The sequence below is a fragment of the Durio zibethinus genome, chromosome 11, assembly GCF_047325235.1.
Source record: "Durio zibethinus cultivar Kanyao isolate XHJ-2024 chromosome 11, ASM4732523v1, whole genome shotgun sequence".
NCBI lineage: Eukaryota > Viridiplantae > Streptophyta > Magnoliopsida > Malvales > Malvaceae > Durio > Durio zibethinus.
The window spans coordinates 17,487,393-17,514,885 of NC_143172.1; the positions used below are offsets into that span (position 1 = coordinate 17,487,393).

Consider the following 27,493-nt stretch of genomic DNA (forward strand, 5'->3'; position numbering starts at 1 on the left):
CGTACATCTATGTTTGTCCTCAGGCCCTATTCTTTCAACACGTGGCAAAAGCTTAATCAATATAAGTATCGGCCTTTTCATGAGCAGATGTAGAATTTCAATTGATTAAAGCTTTTTTTGAAAAAAAATAAACAAGAAAATTCCAACCGATTTCCCGTTCATTCATCTAACCCGTTCGTTTAGAATCCTTTATAATTATTCAAACCTTTTGGCTGCCTAAATTCATTGAATCTACAACAATATCCTAAATATTATCTTAAATTTCCTTAAAAATCCCAAAAGTCCAAATGCTTCAAATCAATACATCTCTATGAGATTTTCGCATGCTTGCATTTTTCAATCATTTATAGCCCCGAATACATGGATTGTGATTTTCTCACCAAATTCTGGGCAACATCAAGCTACGTGTGGGTCATCGCTTTTTATGCCAGTATCACCTTTTCTCCTTCGATCCAAGGCAGGTAAATCCATATTTTATATATCAAACTTTTTAAATAGAACAATCATATCATGATCGTTGTCTTAGATTTAAAATTGCAAGATTTTTCGTTTTGCATCTCTTCCAGTGGAATGTTTAAATCTTAAATTTAACAATTGCAAAAGCTTTCTTTCCTTTATCACAAATTTAATTCCTTCAATTTTTTTAGAGTCCCACCAACTCCAGATTTGATCTGTTCCCCTTCTCGATATGCCTAAATCCCTTCCCTTATCCAACCATTCCCGTATTGTTTGCCAATGGATTTATTTACTTAACAATAAACAATTTCGATCTTATGCTATTTTAGATTTTTTTTCTTTTTGTTTGTGCCATGTAATGCAGAATTTGACTGATCTACCATGTAATATGCCTTCAATGCCTTTGCTTCTTCACAAGATCTTATACTATTTTAGATTTTTTTTTTTCTTTTCGTTTGTGCCATACAATGCGGAATTTGACTGATCTACTACGTAATAGGCCTTCAAATGAGAATACAAATGCTTCAAAGAATATCAAACCGCAACGCGCTGAAAACTATCTAATAATATCTAGTCTTCAAATACAAAAAAGAAAAAAAAAGTCTTAAAAAAAAATTAACTACCTAATTTACCTTGCATTCTTTCTTATCATGTCGCCTAAATCTCATTAAGTTAGTGTAATAAGTTATCAAGCAAATAAATTATAAGAAATTAATATTGATGGCTCAAAATAACTAAATAAATTAAATTAAATATATAAAATTTAAATTAAAAAAATGATAAATTATCTTGTAACTTTGTAATATTTGACACTCTAACATTATTTTCAATGATTTGTTTTTTTCCTCTCATCTTTTTTTCCTTAAAACTTTTCTCTTGGTAGGGATATATAAGATGAATTTAAATGTTAATTTCAATAAAATTCATTGAGTATAAATTTTTTCTTGACTTTTTTTAATTATAATTATAATAATTATTTTAAATTATAATTATAATTATTTTTAATTTAATTAAAATAAATCTCATTGTTCATCCGAAATAAACATAACAATAAGACTTATTTTCTGTTCACTTTACTTCTCATGTCCTATCTGCCTACCATCCAAAATAAACCATATAGAATAACAATAAGACTTATTTTCTGTTCACTTTACTTCTCATGCACTATCTGCCTCCCACTTTACCATTCTACCAAACAAAGCTTATTCATCTCGTATCTTCCTTCCATTTTTGTCATCTTATCAAACAAAGCTTATTCATTAAAAATAAAGTTCACATTTGACAAAATGGTTAACCAAAGGCTCAATATTATTTTAATTCATAATGCTAGTTGATTATCGGCATGCTATGATTGGATTGATTTATTGAATAGATTTAAAAATCATTGGTATAATTTATATTTTATGTAGTTATATTTTTTACATGTCTTAATTTTTATATTTGATTAGTTTTGTGAAAATTGTTTTAAATTATAATTATTTCAAATAAAATATTTAAGTAAACAAAAGAATAAATAAAAATAAAAAACAAAAAAAGGAAAAAATATAATGCTTTAGAGGTTTCTTTTTTTATTATGGGTACCTTAGTTTTAGTGAATCCAATGTAATGTTAAAGGAGAACACAGCAAAAAATTAATCAAAATAATTTCTCTTACTATTCATATTAAAGTTAATGATGTAAATGATTTTTAAATTATAATAAAAAAATTAAATTTAACACTTAAATTATGAACCTTTTTTTAATATGATATAAAAATTATTCGTCATATGTAATCGTTTAAAATTAATTATTTTAAAAATAAATAATATTTTAATTAATAAATTTGTAATTCAAATATTGCATTAGAGATATTTAAAATTCAAATATTCAAGACCTCTGGTTTTTCTAAACAAAATAAAGGGTTTTGCTGAAGTTTTGAAAGAAGCAACATGTATTTTATTCTCAAATTTATTTTGTTTTATCTTTATTGTTTCCAATTCTTGGTGTATGACTTGATATGATTTTACTTTAGATTTTTTTTTTTTTGGTAAGAAAAATCCGAGAGTAGATAGGTTACTCAATCCCTCAAGTCAGGATAAGATGTACCGTACTTGACAGCCTAAGACAGGTGACTGCAGGTCGTGCATTCAAGATAATCCCAACAAGCGACCACCAAAAGGACTCGAATCCAAAATCTCTTTGTTTAGGAGGATGAGCCTTAACCAATTGAGTCAACCACTTGTTGGTATTTTAGATATTTGTATTTGTATTTGTATTTCTCTTTTTTTTTTTTCCTGAAAAACACAAATACAAGCACAAACATTAACATCAGATATTGGGTTTTAATTGCCTTTTGTTTTCTTTACTTTTTTTATTTTGCTGTGGAAACTGTTATAAATCTAGGTCCTGTCTTGGGCTCTTACTCACAATTTAGTATGGTTTATGGGTAATGGCACCCTTTTTCTTTCTGATTGTTTGTTTTGGAAAATGTTTTGCTACATTTGATGACCTATACTTTGCTTTCAATGTGTAGTTTCTTTTTTAAAAAAAAAATACCAAATTTGATTTGCTATTTTCTTTGCCTCGTCACTTTCGATTTTGATTGCTTTTATGTGAAGAATAAAAAATAGTGAGAAAAAAATTACCCAGTGCTATTTAAATCCTAGCAACCTTTTTGAATTTCTCCTTTTTTGGATGGTAGGTTTTAGGTTGCCTAGTAAAGAATCAATCTTACTAGATAAACATGTAGAGGATGATGATGATGATGTTATGGATGATGTTAGTGAGGCAGAGTCTGAATTTGAGTCAGAATAAGAAGAAGAAGATATGAAGTCGACCGAGCCTTATTCGTAGAACTCTATATACAACAGAGATGATTTTATTGAAAAACTTGAGAAACTTAAAGATACCAGATGGCCAAAAAATGTTGAATGGATGCACAAGCTTTCCCTTGATATTGATAAAGAGAAAAATGTGGATGTGAATGATGACTTGGCAAGAGTGATTGATTTTTATACACAAGCATTGGAATGGAGGGGACTAGTTTGGCATTTGAGAAGTTTTAGTCAATAGGGCTATCTTTTTTAAGGCATTCTACCTATTGTGCAGAGATGGTTAAGACACATGCCTACGTGCTGAATGTGAAGATCAAGCGTTTGGTGCACAAAAGACAAATTAAAAGGCTGAAGAGGGAAGAAAGTAGAGAGAGGCCAAGAGAGTTGCTAAAGAGATACAAGCTGATAAGTTAAAAAAAAGAGCTAAGCAGATAAAATAAGAGATTGAGGCAATTAAGAAATGACAAAAGCACAATGGCTTTCCTGCAGATGGCAAAAATAGTGACCTGGACTTAGGTTTTGAATATGGTAAGCCATTTGAGAGCTCAAGTAAAAAAAGGCCAATAGTGTCTGTTGGGGATCGCAAAACAAGGTGACGAAAAAGGTAAGTGTTGGGGACACTTAGTGGTTAAAAAGTTATGTTGATATCTTCCCCAATAAGGGATCCTAGCATATAGCTAGGGGAATTTAAGATATTTGTGACGACTAATCAATACGCTTAGTGTCACGTCAACTTGACTATTTCATTATTATCTCCTATTAAATCTCTGCCTTTCATTTATAAATACAGACATCAATGTATTATTAAGGCAGGTTTTTCTTAATCCTAATTTTATATCTTTCTCTCTTTCTGACTTTTTTTTGACTTGCGCATCGAAATGTAAATGCAATGAATACTCCTTGCCTTTAACTTTAACTATTTTTTCTCATGTTCTTCTAGAAACACTTTCGCATTGGAGCTCGACACAAATATTTGGCGTGCTAGGTAGGGGTTCTTTTATTTATTAGTCAAGCATAAAACAATGCCACCTAGGAAAAGATCTTTAAAGGAAAGAAAAATGATCGTTTCGGCTAAAAAGAAAACACACCATAGCCAACATTCGGATTGACCTGCCCCATAATAGGTTGGTTTGACCATGAAGTAGTTTTAGGCTTTGATTGAGCAGACACAAGCCCTTAAACAAATATTGTAGACTATAACCTCACCACAAGCTTTAAAAGTGCTAGACTTAGTTACCCTCGATAGACATGCTTCAAAAGGATAGTTAAGTTACAAAGAGATGGAAGCTTCATTGGCCTTAAAAGAAGAAGAACATAACAAACCAGCTTGTCACTACCTCAGCCGTAAGATGACAAATGGCACAACCTAAAAATCTAAATAAATAAATACAGAGCCCCAGTTGAACAAAAAGCTTGAAAGCTCGAATGTAAGTTATGGAGAAAGAGCTAAAGGCAAAAGTAATGGCCTTCAAGGATGAGCTTAAATATTTGCAGATCTCATCGTGAAGAGATTGATAGAGCCATACCTTTCAAGGGGTTTAAAATATTGACCTTAAAATTTATGACAGTAATTTTGACCCCTTCGATTATTTGAAACTATATAAAACTAACATGATGATGTAGACCATGGATAAAGCTTTGATGTATAAGGACCTTGCTACCACCTTTAAGGGCACAGCTCAATCCTAGTATAGCAGTATGGAGCTGAGGTTAATCATAACATTTAAAAAACTCAACCATTTTTTCTTATCCTGATTTGTAAGTAGCCAAAAAACGAAAAAGATAACCTTGAGCTTAATGTCAATCCATCTAGGATGCAATGAATCCTTGAAAAGCTATGTTATGCATTTTAACATAAAAGCTTTATAAGTAAAAGACCTAGAACAAACGATCACTATAGTCACCTTAATAAGTAGACTCAATGATAGAGAGTATCACATGAAGTTGTCCTTATCATTAGAATCGTCTAAGACTCTGGCCGACATCCTACTTGTAGCTGAAAAGTATATAAATACTAAAGCTATAATGAGAAACAACCAAGGTGAGAAAGGTTTATCTCTTTTTTTTTATTGTAAAAAAGATAAAGATTTCTACGATTCTGCCTCAATAGGGAGACGACATAGGGTTACAAGCTCTAGTAGATAAAGAAATTATATAGCACTGAATACCTCTCGAGAGAGAATTTTGATACAAATTGAAAGGATCTCGTAGCTTAGATGGTTGAAGCCACTAAGACATAACATAAAGAAGGATTCGACCAAAAGATGTATTTTTTATAGACATAAGCCACAAAATTGAAGACTGCGTTAACCTAAAAAATGAGATTGAAGCTCTGATTAGGAGAGATCAGCTAAGAAGATTTATGAAATAACAAAGATGAGGACAAGCTAGATCAGGCTATGGATAGAACCGAAAAGAACCCACTAGGGATAGGAAAAGTAGGCCAAAAGAAAATAAAAAAAAAGTTTGAAAATATTAATCAAGACGGAAAGAAGGTCAAATTGATAACAATAGGCCAATCTCTTGAATGATTAATGTGATTACTAGAGGGAGCTTAACCTCAGCTAAATGAAGGTTCAATCCAAGAATGATAATGGCAATTGGTTCTTCAACAAAAAAAAAAGATTGGAAAGATGAATTGATCTATTTCAGTATAAAAATTTTGGAAGGAATCCAATACCTATATGATGATGCTATAGTAATTATAGTTGTGGCATATAATTATGTAGTAAAAAAAATCTTGTTTGATAACGGGGGCTCTATCGATATCATGTACTACAGCACCATAAAAAAAAAGAAAACAGTGAAAATAAGCTACAATCAATCATTTCAACCTTAATGAGATTTGGGAACTAGCATGTATCAGTAAAAAGAACTATTAAATTACCAACTCTCTAGGCATAAAATTGAGGATGGTTACCTCTATCATAGAGTTCATGGTTATGGATGTTCTATTTGCCTATAATATGATATTAAGTCAACCTAACCAATTTGTTACGTAGCTCATAAGCTCAGCTCCCTATCTAAAAGTGAAATTTTTAACACCCTAGAGAATTAGATAGGTGATGGGAGACTAGTCCATTTAACAATAGTGTTACGTTAACATAATGAAAGAGAAGATTGGGAAATAGACTAGTAGTTCGACTGAGACTAAGAACTTTGAAGAAAAACATGCAACATAAATTGAGAAAAAGCAACAAAGTAAAAGCAAAAACATACAATGTAAGATTGACTTGACGGAAACGTGCTCTTAAGTCATTCCAAGCTCTTAAACTCAGATTAAAAGACATTTTTTTATCCATTTTTAAAATTTTTGAAATAATTTTGAAGATGACTAAGCTCTAAAGTAGGTACAAACAAATTACATGATATCTAGATCAAGCTAATACGTTGGCTAAAACATAGTTTGAAATGAAAAATACATACTAATTCAACCATGTATTTCAGCAAATTACCATAGTAATTATCACGTCAGGATTTGTCTTTATAGGAAATGATCCTGACCTGATTGAATAAAAAGAGATAATTGATCAAAGACCTAAAAATCAACCTAAATCGGTAGATGATCTCGTAACTATACCTTTCTGATCAAAGACCTAAAAATCAACCTAAATCGGTAGATGATCTCGTAACTATACCTTTCTGAGATAACATCTTTAAAAAATATATGTAGATCAAAACTAAACTTAAGCACGAGAAACAGTTAATTCAACTTTTAAGAAATAATGCCAATCTTTTTACTATGACATCGTTCAATATGCCCGAAATTGATACCGAGGTAATAGTCCATAGACTGCACACTAATCTCGATGTGAAACCAGTTTGGTAAAATAAGAGAACTTTTATCTAGGAAAGATAAAGGACTATTGAAGAAAAGGTTGACAAACTATTACAAGCAAGCTTCATCAGAGAGGTTTATTACCCTGAATAGATAGCCAATCTGGTCATAGTCAAAAAGTATAATGAAAAATGAAAGATGTGTGTTACTTTATCAGCCTAAATAAAGTATGCCTAAAAGATAGTTTTACCCTTCCAACATAGATGACTATTGGATAATAGAGCCGAACATGACTTTTTTAGCTTTATGGATGTCTATTCTAGCTATAACCAAATTAAAATATTGAAGAACAATAAGGAAAAAAAATTTTTTTTACCAAGAAAGGCTTTCACTATTACAAAGTGATGCCCTTCGAATTAAAATATGCATGAGCAACCTATCATAGGCTGGTTAACAAGATCTTTAAACACCAGATTGATTGTAATATGAAAGTATATGCAGACGACATGATAATCAAAATTAAAAGTTTGACTAAGCACTTGAAAGACCTAGAAGAGACCTTTAAACCTTGAAAAAGTATAATATGAAGTTTAACCCAAGCAAATGTGCTTTCGAAGTCATGTCAAAAAAATTCTAAGGTTACATGATTAATAAGAGGGGGATAGAGGTGAACCTAAAAAAAGTTCAAACAATTTTAAACATGAAAGCATCGACCTCGATAAAAGAGGTACAAAAACTAACTAAAAGAATAACTACCTTAAATAGGTTCATATCTATGTCAGTAGAACGATGTTTGTTTTTTTTTTTTTTTAATTTTCAGAAACATCTCTGACCCTAGGTGGACTTTTCAGTGCCAAAATTTTTTTTGGAAAACTAAAAGAGTTCTTATCTTTTCCACCTATTTTATCCAAGTCGAGGTCTGACGACACCTTGTACCTATACATAGCCACCATAGACTAGACCATCAGCTCGATCTTAGTCAGAGAAGAAAAAAAAAAAAGGTAAATATTAGTTTACTTTGTAAGTAAGGTACTGATAGGGTCAAAAATAAACTACAGCAATATAAAAAAATTAGCTTATGTGGTCTCATATTGGTCAGAAAGCTTAGGCCATATTTTTAAGCTCATGTGATCTTTATACTAATTGATCAACCATTGAGACAAGTCTTACAGAAGCTAGAATTGTTAGGAAGATTAATTAAGTGAGTAGTTAAGCTTAGTGAATTTGACCTGTATATACTGCTCAGGGCAGCCTTGAAATCTCAAGTGTTAGCATACTTTGTTGTAAAGCTTACCTTAGTCCTTCTTAAAGGATAACTTGAGAAAAATGAAAAAACTCCAAACAAGGAAAAGTGGAAGCTTTTTGTTGATGGACCGATCATAAACCATAGTGGATGAGCTGGTTACATTTTGATCAGCCCAGAAGGACGAGAATATCAATATACCTTGAGGTTTAAATTCAAAGCATCTAACAATAAGATGAAATATGAAGCATTGATAGCTGGCTTAAGATTGGTAGTTGAGTTGAGTATTCAATATATAACCATGCATAATGACTCCCAATTAATGGTTGATCAGATAAATAAAAAGTTCAAAGTTCAAAAAGAAAGGATTAAAAAATATCTGGATAAAACATTAGCCCTAATCTTCAATTTTGAGAAAGCTAAGGTAAAAAAAAATCAAGGTTTGAAAACTCATTGGTAGACTCCTTATCTAAGTTGGCTTCAAAAATAACAACAAAGAGTGTAGATCAAGTCCTGGTGGAAGAATTGGTACAAAAAAATATTGAAAAAAAGCTCGTAGGATAAATAATAGAAAAAGAAACTTAGATGACCCCAATAAGGACATACCTGACCATGGAAGCGCTACCTGAAGATAGAGTCTGAGCTAAAATACTAATGAAGAAGGCTCTTCGATACACGATGGTTAATGAAAAATTATATAAAAGATTTTTTAGCTTGCCTTACTTGAGATGTGTAGATAAGGAAGAAGCAAATTATTTCTTATGATAAATCCATGAAAAAATATGCAAAAGCCATCTTGAACCTTGACCATAAGCCTATAAAGTGCTTAGATAGAGTTACTATTGGCCCACCATCAGAAAAGATGTGATTGACCTAGTAAAAAAATACAATAAATGTCAAAGTTTTACCCACATACAATATATCCTCTTGACTGAGCTCATTCCTATCATTAGCCTTTGGCCATTTATAAAGTCAGAAATGGATGTTCTTGGACCATTTACCTTAGCTATAGATTTAGCCTATCTCGATCTATAATAACGAATAATGGCAAATAATTCAAAAACTTAAAGTTCAAGAAATAATGTTCAAACCTTCAGATCAACCTAAGATTCACATCGATGGCATACCCTTAGTCCAATGGATAAGCTGAAACTAAAAATAAGATAATATTAGAAGCTTTAAAAAAAAATTGAATGTAGTAAAAAATAAGTAGGTATATGAACTTTTTAAAGTACTGTAGGCCTTGAGGATAACCACTAAGGTACCAATAGAAAAAACCCCATTTCATTTAGCATTTGGAACAAAAATTGTAGTGCTCATTAAAATCAACATTTTAAGTTTAAAAGTTGAATTAATGTCAGCAAAAAAAAAATAAGGATGTTTTAAGGGCCGACCTAGAACTCATTGAAGAACAGAGAGATGTAGCCCTACATGAATAGTAGCTTATCAATAAAAGGTATCCAATTATTATAACAAAAGGGTCCAATGTAAGAGCATTTCAAAAGATAACTTGGTATTTAGGAAAGTTGAAGCCTCAGGAGTTAATGATTGAGGTGACAAATTAGCTTTGACCTGAAAAGGACTATATGTAGTCAAAGAGATTGTCTAAGACATGACTTACAAGCTATAGGACATGAACGACAACACCATTCAAAGGACATAAAATGTGAATAAACTAGAGGTGTATTATCAATAGCTTGGATACGTTGAGTTCAAACTTGTAACCCAAAAATCAATGAAGTTGTAACATTATGTTTATTTGACAGCGTCCATGTTTACTCTTCACTCTAACTAACCTAACAAAATTTAACCTGAGAGTTTAGATAGATTCTTAAGTTAATTTATTTTTGGATACTTGGTGAATCTTCATATCACTTTAATCAAACTTAAAGTTGGGATTATTTCTAATCAAATCAAATACTAGTTAATTCATTTTAGATAGTTCGAGGTAAATTTATAAAACTTATGTCACGACGGTCTTGACAACAGTTAACCAAGCTTAAACTTCTCTGAGTAAAGAAAAAAATAATGTTAAACTTATCATTGATAGAAATTAAACTTCATTTGAGTAAATATATTTAATTTTAAATCAGTACAAAAAAAATTATCTTAGATAGAAGTTTTGGTAGAGTAATTCCTATTCGAGGTCACAACAAAAACCAACCTCTTACGTCAACAATTCTAAACAAAAGTTTACAAAAGGTTAAAAAGGAAAAAGAGCTATGTATTAACAACATCAACAGTAGCAATGACACCTTCATCATCAGGAGTAGCGGCAACAACCTTGGCCTGAGGCCCTTAACCTAGTCTATTTTAGCTTCGATCCCAAAAGCAATTTCAAGCTCAGTATCTAGTGCCCTATCTTCATCCTTTTCTTTTTTTTTTCCTTTTTGGGCTGATTCGAAAAAGGCATTGATATGATATTGTTGATATCGATATCAGAGAGATCAAGGTTGAGGTCAGTAAATTTGAATTGCACTTTATCTTTGGCCAACTCGAAGGCAAGCATGTTATCATTGGAGAACTTTAATTAAAGCCTATGAAATTCACTTGAGGCTTTGAAGTCTTCGATGACATTCTTTTTTAGCTCTTTTTTTTCTTTTTCCCTAGCTTTTAGCTCATATTTTAGCCTAGCTATCTTAGCTTGAGCGTTACTAAGTTTTACCTCAACTTGCTTCCTCATTGACTTTACTGGGCCTTCTTAATATGGACGGTCTCTAATTTGTCCGTCAACTTGTCTATTCTCTTTCTTTGCTTGGCTTTCTTTTTATAAGACACATTAAGACTGGACCTAATATTACCTTGAGCATCTGAGCTCCTTTGTGCTTTTCACTCAAGATACCTATATCTTTCTCAACCTTAAGCAAGTAGGCTATAGCAAGGTAGGCATGCTGCAGGGCTTAGCTGGTATTATTAAGAGGCTGAAGTGGGAGTTTTTAATGAACTACATAAGATGAGCTCTGACTTAAGCAAAAATAATAATGAAGAACAATGAAAAAGCTAAACTAGAGTTAAGTAATGCTCATCTAGATGAGGGACTACAACTTTACAGAATCTTTTTTACCACGTGGAGGTTTTTCATGGGATTATCAGTCTGGGTGTATTCCAATCTCATGTAGATTTTTTTCGAGCCAAGCCTTAACACCTTTAACTCAAGATTTTCAAAGTAGAAGAGAAGACTTTGACCCTTGGCTTTTTGGTATAAGGGGTGTCCATCGAGAAAAGCTCTAAATGAGCTATTAACTTTGTTTTTCTATCAGTGAGGAAGTGTTAGGCTAAAGTGTTCGGTGGTCTACCTATTGTGGGGTTGATAACCTTATTTTCCTTGCAAGAGGGGGCCCCAAGCTAAATTTTCTTGCTTTAGGCCTTGGTTTGTGTTTGAACAAGGAAAAACTAAAGTCTTTGTTGGTGGACATCTTTGTAAAATTGAGCTAAGTGTTAGATAAAAAATTAAATAAAACAAATATCCCATGAGGTTCCTCATACCTAACCTAGTATTTTGTTTCATTTATTACTTCGGGAGAAATCAGCTTGTGGGCATCTATAACAAACTCTCCCCTACGAGTGTACTCTATTATTTTATCTTAATTTGATAAGTCTAGGACGAAAAGAGCTACTGGCATATCTACAAAAACATTGGGCTTATTTATTATCTCCTAGGCCTCGACATCGATCTCACCGTCCTTATTTATTTTTTATTTCTAAAGGCAAAAGAAAAGTAGTTTCTAATTTTTTATAGAGCTTGGGCAATTAGCGAATAGTTTTTTATTAGGCCAAGTTGTTACGTAATACCACCTCCTATCACTAAAGTGCCTTTTAATGAAAAAAAATTCTCTAAATAGAGGAAGATTGGAAAGAATATCTACATGTTGGCAAAGAATGATAAAATATATTATGTATCATATAGAGTTAGAAGTGAGCTGAGTGATAATTAAATTATAATAATTAAAAATTAAAAACAAATAAAAAATGAAGTGAAAACCTCATACCAACCATAAATGAATCTTAATATACATAGCGCCCATATGGCTCCAATTTATCAATGACCTAATATGAGGAGTTTGACATTAATATACTATACCCCTCTCTGGGGAAAAAGAAGTTTGTTACCAAAGTACAACGTGATGAGCTGAACATATGATAAGGCAGTCTTCGAGATTGGCCTTACCTTTCAACTTTCTTATCACATCTTTAGGGATCACATTGAGGTCACAGTAAGCATATACAGTAACCTCGCCTAACTCATCTTGCTCTGAAATATTCTCTTCATCGTTGTCATTTCTTCCAGCTAGGATGCCTTTCATTTGTTCCTCATCAAAACCTTTCTCATCGTCAGAATCTTCACTGCTAGAAGACTTTGAATCTTGAGTAGGAATAAGATTTCGAGATAAAACAATGGCTGAGAGCAACATAATTTTGAGGGAAAAAAGGTGAAGTGGAACCCCTTAAGAAAAAAAGTAATCTTAACAAGAGTTAACCGATAAGGAATGAAAGTAAAAATGGGAGCATTTATGGGTGAGAGAACATAAAAAAAGAAAAATTGATGAGATTGTACCATGAAAAAGGGAACAATCAAATAAAAAAAAGGTCATCCATAAAAGATGTACTGACTTAAGATATAGGACAAGAAGGTGGATGTGATTTTTTAATTCAAAATCTATCTGAGCACATAACTTCTCTATGTTTAGGACCTGTTTTCTTCTTGCTTGAGCATTATTATCATTTTGTTGTTACCCTTCCTTAGACATTGGTTGAACTAGTATGCCATCCTTTGATAATCATGACCTCTGAAGATTGATAAAATTAGGTCGTTGTTGTCTTCCCTGAGCTGACCTTTCCTAAGTTCTACCCTAAAACTTTTAGCTTCCCCATAACTAAAACTAGAAGACTTAATGAAAAGTATGTACCAAAAAAGTTAGTAAGAATGGATGAAAAGAAAAAGAACTGTAATGCCAAAAAGCTTTTGAAGTTGAAAAATTTAAGTCAGATTAAGAGTAATGAAAGCAAAAAGGTGAAAAATGAAGGCCCTAATGGCTCTTTATATAGCTACATCTCAAATCAAATAGGCGGCCTAGATTTCGCCATATGTTAGAGCACAAATTGGAAGATATCTTTTTGTCTTTCCCATTTTATATTTTTTCGCTCAAGCTACATTTCTTCTTATTTAATGCCATCAGGCTAACCAAACTAGATGGCCCCCTAAGTCAGATTGATCAGATCAGATAACTTTTCAGGATAGGTTCGACAGATTCCCCAACCTGAACCAACTTGATGAACTGATGCCTCAGTTCATCACCAAAATTCAAAATGAAGACTTGAATCCAAACTTTCAAAAAAATGTATAAGTTCTATGTTGACTAAACAAACTCTTATTGTAATTCCAGATCACTCTAGACAAAAGGCACATTGGCCACCTTGAAGCCAACTATGCACTCAACCTAAAATATGTGCACAAGATCAAACTCCCACCAGTTTAGACCACAGTTTATGGTTGGTTATCCCAAATGTCGACTTCTAAATTAATTTCAACTAGAAGAGAAAGGATTTCACATCGTCTCCCTTCACTCGATTGACCTATACAAAATAGATTAAATGTATACCCTACAGTCTGACATTTAAATTGCTTGATAGAGGAACAGAATGTTAGGGACATTTAGTGATAAAAAAGGTATGTTAGTCTCTTCCCCTATTAGGGACCCCTGGCACATAGCCAGAGGTATTTTGGATATTTATGTTGACTTGATATGTCAATTCAGCCTTACATGCTCAGTACCATATAAGCTTGGCTATATCATTATTGTCCCTTACTGATCCATTACCTTTCATCTATAAATACAAACATCTAGGCATTATTAAGGTAGGTTTCTCCTAATCCTAATTTCATATTTTTCTCTCATTCTGATCTCTTTTCTAACTTACGTGTGGGAGTGCAAACACAAGAAATACTTTATGCCTTTGCCTTTAACTATTTTTCTCTCTTGTCTGTCCAAGACCATCCCCACATTAGAGCTTGGCATAAACAATAAGAATATGAAAAATAAGGAGCTCAATAATTCTAAGCTTGGATTTGGAAGAAAGAAAGGTTTGAAAAAGTAGAACATTGCTAAACCATGAATGATCTTAGGGGTTTTAATAAAGGTAGTGTTACAGGAAATAAGAAAAGGAAAATGTGATATAACTAGGACCTTTTCTCACTTCTTCCTACTTTTTTTAGCTTTTATATTTACTTTAACCTGTTGTTTCATCTTTTTAAGTATCTTTTTGATATTCTGGTTGAGTAATGGAAATTTGAAGTCATGATATTAGTCACTATTTTTTTGGTTGAATTTATGAAGAAAATCATCCAATATGCATAATTTACTTCATGTGACTCATAATGGTAAACTAAGATCCATTATTTTTCAATTAATAGAATAGTTGTTGCTTGATCCAACCTTTCATTCTGTAATAGAAAAATATATTTGGAGGCATAGGATTTGCCTTGTGTCAAGTTTAGCCAATGCCTACTCAGGCCTCAGAAGCGAACTCAATAGCTAGGAATGAGAAAAAAATTTTAGAATAATGCCCATATGTTACCCAAAAAGGAGAAAAAAAATCAATAATGCGAGGTAGTTGGTGTTTCAGTGTACTCATTTGATTCTGAATTTTATTCTACCACATCTTTCATTATAGATTCTTCCATATACCTTATTCGTATAATGCATTGAAATTTTGAGTTCAACATGTTCAATTAACATGATTACAAATATAGAAAGTCAAAAAAATTTAGAATGAAGCACTAGTCATCTTATGAATAAAAGAATTTTCATTTTGATCTTTAGCCCTTTGTTTATTTGCCTTGTTCTTCTCTTCCTTATCTGATTTCTCATTCATCAAAAAGACTATCAATATATTAATGATTTTTTAAAGAAAAAGAACCCATTAATCATTAATAAAAAATGTTTAATCATTTGTCACTTTTTATTAAATTATACCTTTCAGTTAACTTTTTTTTGCTACAAAAGCTTCACATCCTAATTCATTATTTTCTTCAACTATGCAAAGCTACAAATAGACTTAACTAAACTCCCGAAGTTACAAAAATTAATGGTAGGCCACATTTCGTCACGGGTATGATTGATTATATTAATTATTAAATATTTTAATAAATAATTGTGTGTTATTGCGGGTCTAAAATTTTTTCTGTTGTCATTGAAGAATAAGTCATAATTTTAAAATGTGTTTAAAAAGTTAAATATATAATTGGGAACAATAACAACATAAAAATGATAATAACTACATCAGGTTTGTAATTCTCTTTTAAAAAACTATAAATTAAGTTATAAAACTCTTATTCAAGAAACATAATAATTCTTCTAACATATCAACATATCAATTGGTACTTCACATAAAAATGAATTAACATTTATTTATGGTCATTTCTTACTCATAGATAGTGATCAAGATTGGAGTGAACACATGAAAAACAATTCTATTTTGCTATTAGTCAACTCATTTAGAACTCTCCACCATATTTTTACTGCAAATAACATTATAGCATTAAAATTTAAACTAATTATCAATGATTAATAAATCAGAAGTTGTAAATGGAGAAGTTAAGAACACCAAAGGCACCAAAGCAAGTATGAAAACAATTCAGCTTAATAGAAGAGATGATAGATAAAGATTACACTTACATCTTTAAAGTGCAAAATACAATCACATCTAAACCATTTTGACCACTTCTCATGATCTACAACATCATCTTAATCATAAAAACATGAATTAATAACCATTAAAAAATAGATAAAAAATTTCAAATTAAAATTTCAAACTATAAAAAAATATAAAAAGATGAGATAAAGAATCAAATGATTTATAGGTATAATAAAATAACAAAGATCATCCACGTGTCACATATTCATTTCCCCTTTCAGCGTTAAGCTTCATTTGATACAAAAATTATTTATATGTGTAAAATTATAAGCTGAAATGCTAACAAATCAAAATTTTCAAAGCATAAAATATAAAGAGATGAGATAAAGAATCAAAATCTTTAAATTAGTCTATTGTATGCATGATTTTTTTCTTTTCATGTTATATTGAAATAAAATATACATTTTTCTTTCTCTTGTTTGAAGAAAAAATATCTTGAGAATAAACTTATGAATGTAAAATGGATATACAAAGTAAAACGTGGCCAAACTTACACATTCTTTGAATTCTAAATATAAATTCTTCAAATCCATATATGTATTGACATGCATTTATGCCAACCTTTGCTAAGTAACACATTCAATTTCTTTTTGCAATCCACATTTAAAAATTAACATCCATTTATAAATTCTTTTTCTTTTGAACTTCTTTTGGCATTCATGTACCCTGCAAACATTATGTTCTAAGAGGATGAATGCCATTTTGTACTATATCCAAATTTTTTTATGATTACATTTTTCAAAGATAAAGAGTTTTGACATAAAATACCATTAATTTAATAATTAAAATAAAAAGTTTCCAGAATTTTTCCAATATTAAAAATCGTGACTATTATCAAATTCAAGAAAATAAAATAATACATCAGTTTAAAATAAATTTGCAATTGAATGGATAGAACAATGAGTAAAAGAAACCTAGACCTAAGCAGTTGTAATGCAGCACCTAGCAAGAGCAAGAAAACCCTACAACAATGCATCTAAGATCAAATTGGCAATTTTTTGTACCATCATTCTTTTTCTTGCTTTTTGTTTTCTACCTACAAATCTTGAAAGCATTTAAGAAATAAAATGCTAAATATTAATTACCTAATGCAAAGTTTCTATTCATAAATAGAAGGAAAGGAAAGAGAAAAAACAGGTTTTGTAGTAAGGATATTGTACACATATAATCTACAAAAAAAAATAACCATAAAAAAAAAAAACATGAATAGAAACTTAAGTGAAACCTTAAATATAATTACCACATTATACTCATAACGAGAAATTAAACCCTCTCATTTTCATGAAGGGACTATCTGTAAACCCAAAACAATAATTCATTATTATAAAATGTAATGCAAACAATTGATATTAAACTTTCATGAACCCACATAAAATGTAATGCAAACAATTGATACCAATGGACGCAGCTATGTTCATTAGAAATGGACACATATATAGAAAGGCACATTCATTTCAACTGACCAACTTAAAAAATCAACAAAAATCATCTAACAATGGCTATATACAGAAAAGTGACAAAATCAATTATTCTAACAACTCCTAATGACACCACAAATTAAAGACAATAACCTACATAAAAAAATTACTAAAACATCATAAACTTGTAATTAAAAAAGCCTATGCAAAAAAAATCTATCCAAAAAAGCCAAATAACCAAGATAATATCACTAAGGAACAAGCAAAACAAACCTAAAAGCTAGAAAAACAAAATGATTCAAAAATAATTAAAACAAAACAAAAAAAAAGGTGAAAACTTTTAATAACTTCAAAAACAGAGTTATATTAGTTGAGGGCATCAACAATGAACTTGTAAAGTTGAAAAGTAGTAAGTTTGACCACTTTACCAAATGGATTTAGATCCACAACTGAGTTTCTAATAGCCTTTGTAATGTACATACGATCTGTCCAAGTAATCCTTTGTAACATCAATAGTTAACAATGAAGGTATCCTGTGAAAGAACATGGCAACATATAGCAAAAATGAAATTAACCAAAATTCTTTACACACCATATTTGTTATTCACCAAGTTACCATATGCAAATATAATGAACTACTTGGTACCAATGTTTTCCAAGGAAGAGATCCAAGCCAAATTAAAAAGAACCCATTTAAACTCCTAAGCATTAAACAATTTCAAAAAAAAAAAAAATGACCTCTTATAAGAAAGTTAACAGTCAAGGAAAAAAAGGCTAAGGAAACTTGTAACGCCTTGCAAACAATTCTTTGAGAGGCTGATGTGGTGGTGGTAAAGGACCAATTTGATATGATGTTGCTGGACCTGATGATTTTGAAGCAAAATTATTTCCTTTATATTGCTCATGAAATTGTTTCAGTTGAGCTGTAGTTTTTGGAATAAGAAAAAGAATCAAATTTCAAACACCCATAAACTTGTATTATTTGAGAAGCAAAAGCTAGGACAAAAGTTAAAAAGATGATAACTTTTTTTTTTTTGGGTTTAAAAACAAAAGAAAAAAAAATGAGCTTTTGAAGAACAAAAAAATGATAGGTTTTGAGATACCTTTTTTAGGTTTGTTGTCATAAAGCTTTGGACCTTCGCTCATTATTAGCTGAAACTCCTTTTTGTCACAACAGTACTTTGATCTTCCTCTACTTTCTCACGTAATGTTTCCTTGTTACGCCTATATGGTTCCCAATTATCTTTATAGGAAACAAGTTTTTACCTTTTAATGATAAAAGTCTAAGGGATCAATAATGACTTTAATCGAAAGTAAAAGTATTCTTAGTAAAGGATAAAGCTTTTTATTTCTCCATTTTGCTTCCATTTCTCTATCCCTAGTAAGGAACCAACCAATTAACCTTACTTAGCAAATCATAGGGTTCTTCATCTTGGCCTCCTTTAATGCAACATCTCTTACATTATTAATGTTTGGTGGAACTGCAATGAAAGAGAAAAAAAAAAGAATGGTCAAGTAATGGGCAAAAGAAGGAAAAAAAAAAAGATGAAATAAAAAAGAAAAAAAAAGGTGGGTAGGAAATGGCGTGAAAAAGGAAAAAAAAAAAACAAAGATTAAGTATCTAGCTGAAGAAGAAAGGAAAGGAAAAATGAAAAAAAAAAAAAAAATCAACATGTAGATAACTTAGATGAAAGTCAAAATGGGAGTTGAAAAAGATGATTTTTTTTATATGTTAAATACTACATTTCTTATGTATGAAATGTGGTTTTTAGATTTAAAAATTACGTTTTTTACATAAAAAAATACTCTAAATAATTTTTAAATTTAATCCTTTTTATTCATTATTAATCATGTTTTAAAACTAAAAAAAGTGATTTTTGTTAAATTATCAATCACATTTTTAAATTAATAAATGTGATCTTTATTAGGAAAGATCACATTTTTAAGCATCATAGGTTTTTTTTAAATTACATTAATGATTACATTTCTCATATCATAAACATCATTGATATAAAAATATTTATATTATTTTGTTATTATTTTAATTGATCTATTACATTTCAAATATAAAAAATATAATATTTTCTAAAATTAAAAAAAAATTAAATCATAGTTATTCACTCCATTTGTTCATTTAATAGCTATCCTTATATCAGTATTTGAAAAGTTACGAAATAATTTCAGTATAGATTTATCGCTTTTGACTTTTTACAATCTTTCTCTTATTCTTACTGCAATTAAAGCAAAATAGGAAAAAAAAAGAAATAATTACGTGGGGGTACCTTGGCTTTGTCTTTGCATTTTTACTTCTTACTTTCTTTGTCATTTTTTTTTGCCAACTTTCGTAACTTTTCATCAATCTTTTAATAATATCCAATCAATCTTTTCTTTCTTTATTTTTTTATTCACATACAAAAGACAATAAATTGAGCCATGTGAAAGAAAAAAAAAGTTATAAATAAAAAAAAATTAAGAAAATTAAAAAAAAAAAAGAAATTAGACGACTTATCCGTTCAGCATTTCTTCCAAAATTAATTGGATATTTTGATTTACTGTTGCCCTTCTCCTCAATTCATCTTCTTGTCTTTACGTTTTTGCTAACATGCTTGATTCAACACTGGATTTGATCAGCCAAGCTGTTTGCAACAATCTTTATGTTTTCTGTCTCTTCAATTTGATCATTTTCATGATCTTCATGGGTTCAAAGCATAGTTCCAACTTCGATCGAGATTATGAAATTTCTCTCTCGACATCTACAAATGATAAAGCAAGATTTAGAGGTAAAGCAGTTACCCAACAGAAGTGAACAAGCAACGAAGGGCAGTGGAGTGTCAAGTGCCCATGAGACAGCTACGGAGGAAAACAAAGGGAACAGAAATGATTGTAATGGCAACAATACCGTTGAAGACGCTGAAGGGGTTGATGAGTTAAGAAGAAGAGTAAATTTATTGTCAAGGTCAACAGAGAATGGAGAGCAGAAAAGTTAGGGATGTCTATTTCAGCTCAGAGATAAATCTGAAATCAAGGTTTTCAAAGCCTTTTTTTTAATTGATGGGGTCATGGCTGCTGGAAAATATTTCCCTTCTATTCTTTTTCTTTGGAAAAAGCGTCGGGACATGATCTCAGAGCTGATAGGTGAGACCATACAAGACATTTTCTGCAGCTTTGTTTAGAATTGTACCATGGCTTGGCTCCCTATGTAACTGAATGCTCTAAGTTTCGATGATCAAAGGAAGAATAAAATGAGATTAAAGATGGATTATTTTTCTCTCTATGCTGTCCAAATGCTGCATTCTTGACCACTAAACTAATAGAAATTCATTTAAAAAAAGGTTAAATATAAACTGGTCTTCTGAACTCTGTTTTTTTTTTTTTTTTTCTTCTGGTCTTTTGAGCTATCCTTAATCTCACTTTAGTCAAATAATAAAGGGCCAGATTAATAATGGCAACTTTGTTATCTTGATGCTGCAATTTGAAGGCCTGATTTTTTTTTTCTCTTTTTATCGAACATAATATTCTGCAAATAACGCAGATTTTGACATCAAGGTTAAGATTGTATTTGACCAAAAAAAAAGGTTTTAAGGTTGTCTGACAGCAGTTAGAATTTCAAAGACAATGAGTACACAACTAGCCGTGACCCATGATGAAACCCTTAAAGCCGAGCTCTGGAAAGGTCAAATATCTATGAAACTTGAAATAAATTCTATTTTGTCGTGTGGCAAACTTGAAATGGTGGGATGCGGGATTCTCTGTTATTTGGAAATGTAGCAATTCATTATTTAATTAAGCATCTTGAGTTTCGACAAACCATAATCAAAACATGCATTTTAAGCTTCAAATCATTCGGATACAGGCACTTGATCAGGGGAAAGGCACACCAGGTTTCAATCATTCATAAAATTTTACATCAATAAGTAATACACCATCACCGTTAAGAAAGCCGGATACCGATCTAAAAATTAGAAATCCTACCTAAACCTAAAAAGGCAGTACAATTATGGGTTAAAACCATCATGACATTAAACCTACTTTTCCCTTGGTTAGAAGCCAATGAAATTATACTGGTTTTGGACGAGTTTGACTTTGGAGGCTACAGTATGTTGTGTCCACATAAAAAGAACAATGATGATGAACTAGCTTCCAGCATGCAAATGCTATCAACTGGAAACCTCACTGTGATAGACTGTGGCCTTTTGATTCCTCTCCACTTGAAGATGATTTATTGTCAATGGTAGAATTTCTCAAGCCCTGGATAAGGTTGAAAGTACCTGAACTGTCTCCACGGAATGATGGAGAGGTGAGAATTGCCTTTACTCCACTACAGGAAACCTTAATTCCATCTGCAGACATTGTATGCACAGCCATTGGGCTCACAACAGCTGCTGCCGGTTCAGTTCTCTGTTTCTTGTGCTTCTGCTCCTGCTGGTGACCTGGAAGAAAACTGCCCACAACAACCTGTTTGCTCAAAACGATTGAGAAAGAAGGTATTAGACGGTGACACATATTCCTAGTGTTGTCCACTGGCCAGGAGGTATTAGACAGTGACACATATTCCTAGTGTTGTCCACTGGCCAGGTGGCACATTCTATGTCCATTGCAATAAAATTTACCATTGAGTTTTTGTTATATTTTATGTCAATAACAAATGTCTGAATTTTCTTTTCAAAACAAATTATCATCATCAAAACCTTATCTTAAAATTAGAAAGTTTTTAACAACTTAATGACCCTCAACTTTTTTATTATTTGCCTTTTTTAAAAGAAAAAAAAAATGCTATATTTTATATAATATTGTTTTACCTGCACAGGACCAGCAGCTACCAACAGACCAGCAAGCCCCCCTCCTAGAACGCGACCATCTGGGCCTGCCAATGAAACACTCATCCCACCAGATCTACTCTTTGTTCCACCATTCTCAGTAGGCATAAATGAACCGGACAAGGAAAGGATCTCAAAACGTCCCTGTAGAAAATAATAGGGAAGCTGGGTTATTACTTCACAGCTATGAGGAGAAAAAAATAGGATACACTTGATAATCACTAACTGTCCAAGCTTGGAAGCATCCTTGTGATACAAATGCAAAAGCAAGTTTGGGGCAATCTAGATTGCATCATGAGTTACTTTTTGGGTTCATATGAAGAAACAAATTGGCCTCAAAAACACAACCATGTTCATATGTGTAACTGAGTTCTACAGAGAATGCCACATGTTTTCTGCCCTTCTTCCATAATTAAGTGAAAATTAAAAGCTTCAAAGCATATCACATATTGAACTTCTAAAGAAACTAACACCCACTCACAGGAGTTGTTCCTCTGCCTCAGAAGTAAACCAGAACCGTTCTTCTTAATTGGTTTAATGGGCCTCAATAAAACAAGGAATCTTTTTATCTAATATTTCATATATCCTTATGCAATTGAACTTGAATTAGAGGAGGAATAAAGGGGCACCTCATATGTCAGAGAACCACCAGATGAAGTAGGCTGTCGAAGGGTAACATTTGAAATAGTGCCATTAGCAGAGAGAATGCAGATAGCATGAGTGCCTTGTTGAGAAAAAGACATCACCTTCATTATAATATCCTATGACAATCATAAGGAAAGTAAGAGATACAGAAAAAAACATAATAGCTGAAATGAGAAAAAAAGTCACCTTTTAAAAATAAAAAATTCCCAATCAATTTACTTCTATTGTTCACCCCTAATATCATGAATAAATTTATATATATATATATATATATATATTTTGCTCATTGTGCAATTAACATTCACCAAAGTAATACAAAAGATAAAAGAAAAACAGTACAACTTAAATGTAACATGCATGCATGTCTATGTTTCTATATTTGTTTGATTATAGATATGCATTTATTTATCCTATGGTTTCTATACAAAAAACAATAGGAAGATTATGTAACAAACTGAGAGAGTTTGAGAAATTGTGTTTGAGTTTTTATAATAAATTTGTTCCATTCTTTGAACCACATTCAAAGGGAGTCAGGATACTAAACCCTAAGAGCAAGAGGGAGAAAATTAAAGTTTAGATTTGATAGGAATCAGGAGTGGAATGTGGCCTTGGAAAAAATACCAACTTGAAATTCATTTTTTCTTTTGAGTTGGGGAAGGGGATTTGAACTGTGCTCTTTTGAGTAAGGAATCATGCACCAACCAAGAAGCCCAATGCCTAGGTGCAGCTTGAACGTTTTTTAATCATTATATAACTGTGCAAACGCAACTCATTTCCTAAATTACGTTTCCTCTGTAGAACCACAAGAATAATGCCAGCAGAAAACACCACACAATAATAATGCCATATGCAACTTACTTTATAGTGGTCAAGGAAACATGCTAAGTTACCAGGGCATACCTCACCAGCATTAACAGTGATCACATGAGGTGTGAAATTTGCCCCAACAAAATATGCAATTCCGTCACCTATAAAAAGTAATCAAATTAGTAAACAAAAATGAAGCAGCAGATTTTTTAAGCATATTGATTGATCACATCTCAAATAAAAAGTTTGTCTTACCAATAAATAAACAACTTTTTAAAGATAAAAAAAAAAAAAAAAAACCAAGCACAGTTATAGTAGAACTTGATGCTCTAGCTGGGTGCCTAAGTACAAAGAGGCGATGAGAAAAATCTGAATCATTGACATCTAAGGTAATTGGCTATTCACCAATGCGCCCTACATGTGTTGCACGACCCTATCCTGCAGTTAAGCTTAATTGTATCCAAGGAAGACTGAAAGTGGTGTGAGTCGAGTAAATATATACATTAATTATTGTGCTCAACTGTGGATTAAAGACAGTAATTGTACTTCAAGTTAGGATCATCTTCTGACAGAGATGGAAAGAAAATAGAAGTATAGCAGTAACTGCACCACAGAACCTGACAACTATTCTAAATACTAAGAAAATTAAAATGAAAGCTTAGAAAAGGTCAATTCAACTTCTAGAGGCATCACCTTGAGGTTCATGTTTAAGGTCAAATGGTTGTAGGCTTGTAGCTGAAACCTGATTCCCAGGTTAAAGAGGTGTGGACTTAATCAGCTGCAATATCTAATACTTATATTTTATTCTAGCTTACCTACTAAAAGGCTAAAACACAAAGGAAGGTGGCACTGGCACCTTGACTAATATTCTGTACCTTGCCATTTTTCCCTGTGGAAAGGCAGTACAGTACTCCAGACAAGAGAGAGATTCTCCTCGTTTTGCAACATCATCATATCATTAACTCGGCCTGTCTTTCAATAACTACCATTAATTCTAGATAGGGGCTAGAATCAGATATAACGGTCCCACTCCCATTTCAAACCCCACAAAAACACAGTCTCTCTGAACCCCTAAAACTCAAATCAATGAATTATCCTTTCATCCCTTTCTACAAAACTCAAAAAATGTACCACGCCTTTAGCTTTTTCGCAATACCAAAAACGTTAGTTGAACTCTTAACCTTTTTTAAAACAGATTTTCATTTTTTAAGCGGCCCAGATCCTGATATCCAATGTAACATTAAAAGTGTTAAACATCAGTCAAAAACATCTTCTAAGATTTCAAGGCAAACTAAAAAAAGAAACAAATGTATTACTGTCAAAGTACCTGGGCTGCTCTCGAACTCATACTGGTTTGACTTTTTGACCGTGTCAACCGACCGCCCTCTTCCCCGTTTCCAAGGGGTAACCTCTCCCGACAGTGGAATCGACGACGATATTGGCATCGGTGACAATGCCATTGCCAAAGACCCATCTGGTCCGTACTTTCTTGGTCTGCCTCTTTTTTTCTTCATCTCGGTGCTGGTGCCAGGTCCCAGAGGCGCTGCTATGCTCGCTGGAGGTGCAGCGTTGGCCTGCATTGTGGGCCCCGCATATGGGGTGGGGTTTTCCATTCTGGGCGCCACGTGGTAGCCCTTTGGAGCTTCATCCACTTTCACTGAGACCCCGGGCGTTGGTCCCTCTTTGTCCTCCATTCATATATGTTTTAGATCAAGAAAAAAGAAAAACCCCAGCTGCCTAAAACCCCTTCAACCTACGCATAAAACTTTAAAACTCTCTCTAAAATTTGGGTGATCAGAAGGTTCAAAAGAATTAATTTTGCCAATAAATCATCAAAAAGAAAAGAAAGAAAGAAAACAAAACTTGAGTTCAATTACAGAGTAAAAAACATACCAGAAAATAGAAGAAAATGTAAAATAGACAACAACTTCAATTAAAAATTCAAAGATCAAAAGTAACCCAGTTTTATGAGCATGAAAATGGGTTTACTTTTTTTTTATAAAAACAATTTTGTGGCTTAAATTCTCACCATTGCAGAGACTGCAGAGAGCTTGAAAATGCTCATAAAAAATTCAACAAAAAAATCATCAAGAATTACAAAGAAGAAAATGCAAACCTTTTGGAGTGAGACAAGAATTTGTTCAGGAAACAAGAATTTAGGGTTTTGCAGGGAAAGGAGATAAATAAATAAAGTAAAAAAAAAAAATTGGAAAAAATAAAAAATTATAAAAAAATAAAAATATAGTATATATGATTTAATATTGTGAATTTAATTAATAATTATTATTTTAATTGCAAAATTCAAAGTATGAATTTTGGTTAAGAAAAAGGTTCACGTCCGTCTTGGAAATTTAATAAATGGCAAAGATAGAAAATTTTGGGAGATTAAAGAAAATGAAAATTTGGGAAAAGAAAATTGCTTTTCCATTTTAAATTCCCATTTTTTTTAATTATTTAAAGCTTTAAAAATATATATTTTAAAGCTGCAAAGCTAACATTGGAGCCATGCCATTTTCCTACAACTGACATCTTCTTTGTCTTTTCAGTTAAACTAAAGTTGACAATACTAAATTAAACTAAACTAGAAATCGCCCCCCGTCTTCGCACGGCGTTGTTAATCTATCACTATAAGAGGAATATACTAATTAAGTTGTTCATACCATTAAAACATAAAATAGAAAGATATTCTTTGAGTTAGGGTGAGAAAATTTAGTAAATTTAATACGAGAATGAAACTGACTGTAGGGCGCAAATTTTTTTAAATTTATAGATTTTTATAAATATTTGGCAAAATAATCAATGTTACTGCTTATATTATATAGCATTGAAAGTTTTATGCATATATCCAAAAGTGAGAAGCAAAAGTTTGTTATTGTCACATATTTATGTACAGATTAAGTGGTTTTATGAGGGTTAGCCAAGCATATGTCAGTCCCGATATGTTTGATTTCCATCACAAATTTATCCCTATGTTTTGGGTTGAGCCGAAAAGCTGGGTTAACCTTTTTTTTTTTTTTTTGATTCTTTGATGCAAGCAAGAAGTTATTTCCTCCAGTGTTGTTTTGCTTTACATGCTTTAACATATTGTGGCTTTTGTTTCTTAGTTTTTACTAGTTGAACCTAGCAGGAAAATGAAACAAAAATGAAAATCAAATATTTTTTAGTAGTTTTTGGAAAGTGTAACGTAAAATTTTGGTTTATAATACGAGGTTAGGATTTTTTTTCAAGATTTTGGGTTAATATCTTGCTTTTGGGCAAAATAAGATACTCCATATGTACATGTTGCAGAGTTGCTACCGTCTTCTACTTGTGTAAGGGGTCTTTCCCCTTGCTGCTTCCACTGCCATAAAAAAAGAAGCAAGGAGGTATTAGTTTTTTAGTCAATGTTTTTTCTAATTAAATGTTAAGAATGTATTTTCTTTGGAATAGTAAGGATGCCTACCTTGTTTTTTGCATTTTTGTTGGTGATTCTTTAGGAAATAAGTCTGCAGGTATTTTCTGTTGTGTTGGTGAGCTTGGCAATTGCTCTTTCTGTTCTTCCTTCGATGGGGATTTTTGTTCTGACTGGTTAGGTTCCATTTCTTGTTAAGTCAACTATGTAGGTTCCATATGAATTTCAGATGATGATCTTCCTCTTAGTTTAGGTGGTAGTAGCAACAGTGGACTTTCTTCACCACCTTCATTTGGTTGATAAGCGGTATGAATAGAGAAATGAGGAATTCCTATATCTATTAATTGGTTTGTCATAGATATTTGGAAAGCTCCTTTTTGGTTCTCAAGTCTTCTTGGTAGTTGGGGAAGGATCATAGGATCCCCTTTGG

General features: G+C 31.8%; 1 protein-coding gene and 1 pseudogene across 1 annotated transcript; one reads left to right on the forward strand and one right to left on the reverse strand.

The window, feature by feature from the left end:
- Positions 1–3,031: 3,031 nt before the first annotated feature.
- Positions 3,032–3,969, forward strand: LOC111289152 (putative rRNA-processing protein EBP2 homolog pseudogene; annotated as a pseudogene).
- Positions 3,970–21,264: 17,295 nt separating this feature from the next.
- Positions 21,265–25,830, reverse strand: LOC111290472 (AT-hook motif nuclear-localized protein 3-like). The gene is made up of 5 exons (XM_022881791.2): positions 25,000–25,830; positions 23,766–23,833; positions 22,850–22,981; positions 22,203–22,364; positions 21,265–21,858 (listed from the first exon to the last, which is right to left on the reverse strand). Exons 1-5 carry the CDS (start codon positions 25,364–25,366, stop codon positions 21,574–21,576), a joined length of 1,014 nt encoding a protein of 337 aa, XP_022737526.1. The 5' UTR covers positions 25,367–25,830; the 3' UTR covers positions 21,265–21,573.
- Positions 25,831–27,493: the final 1,663 nt, after the last annotated feature.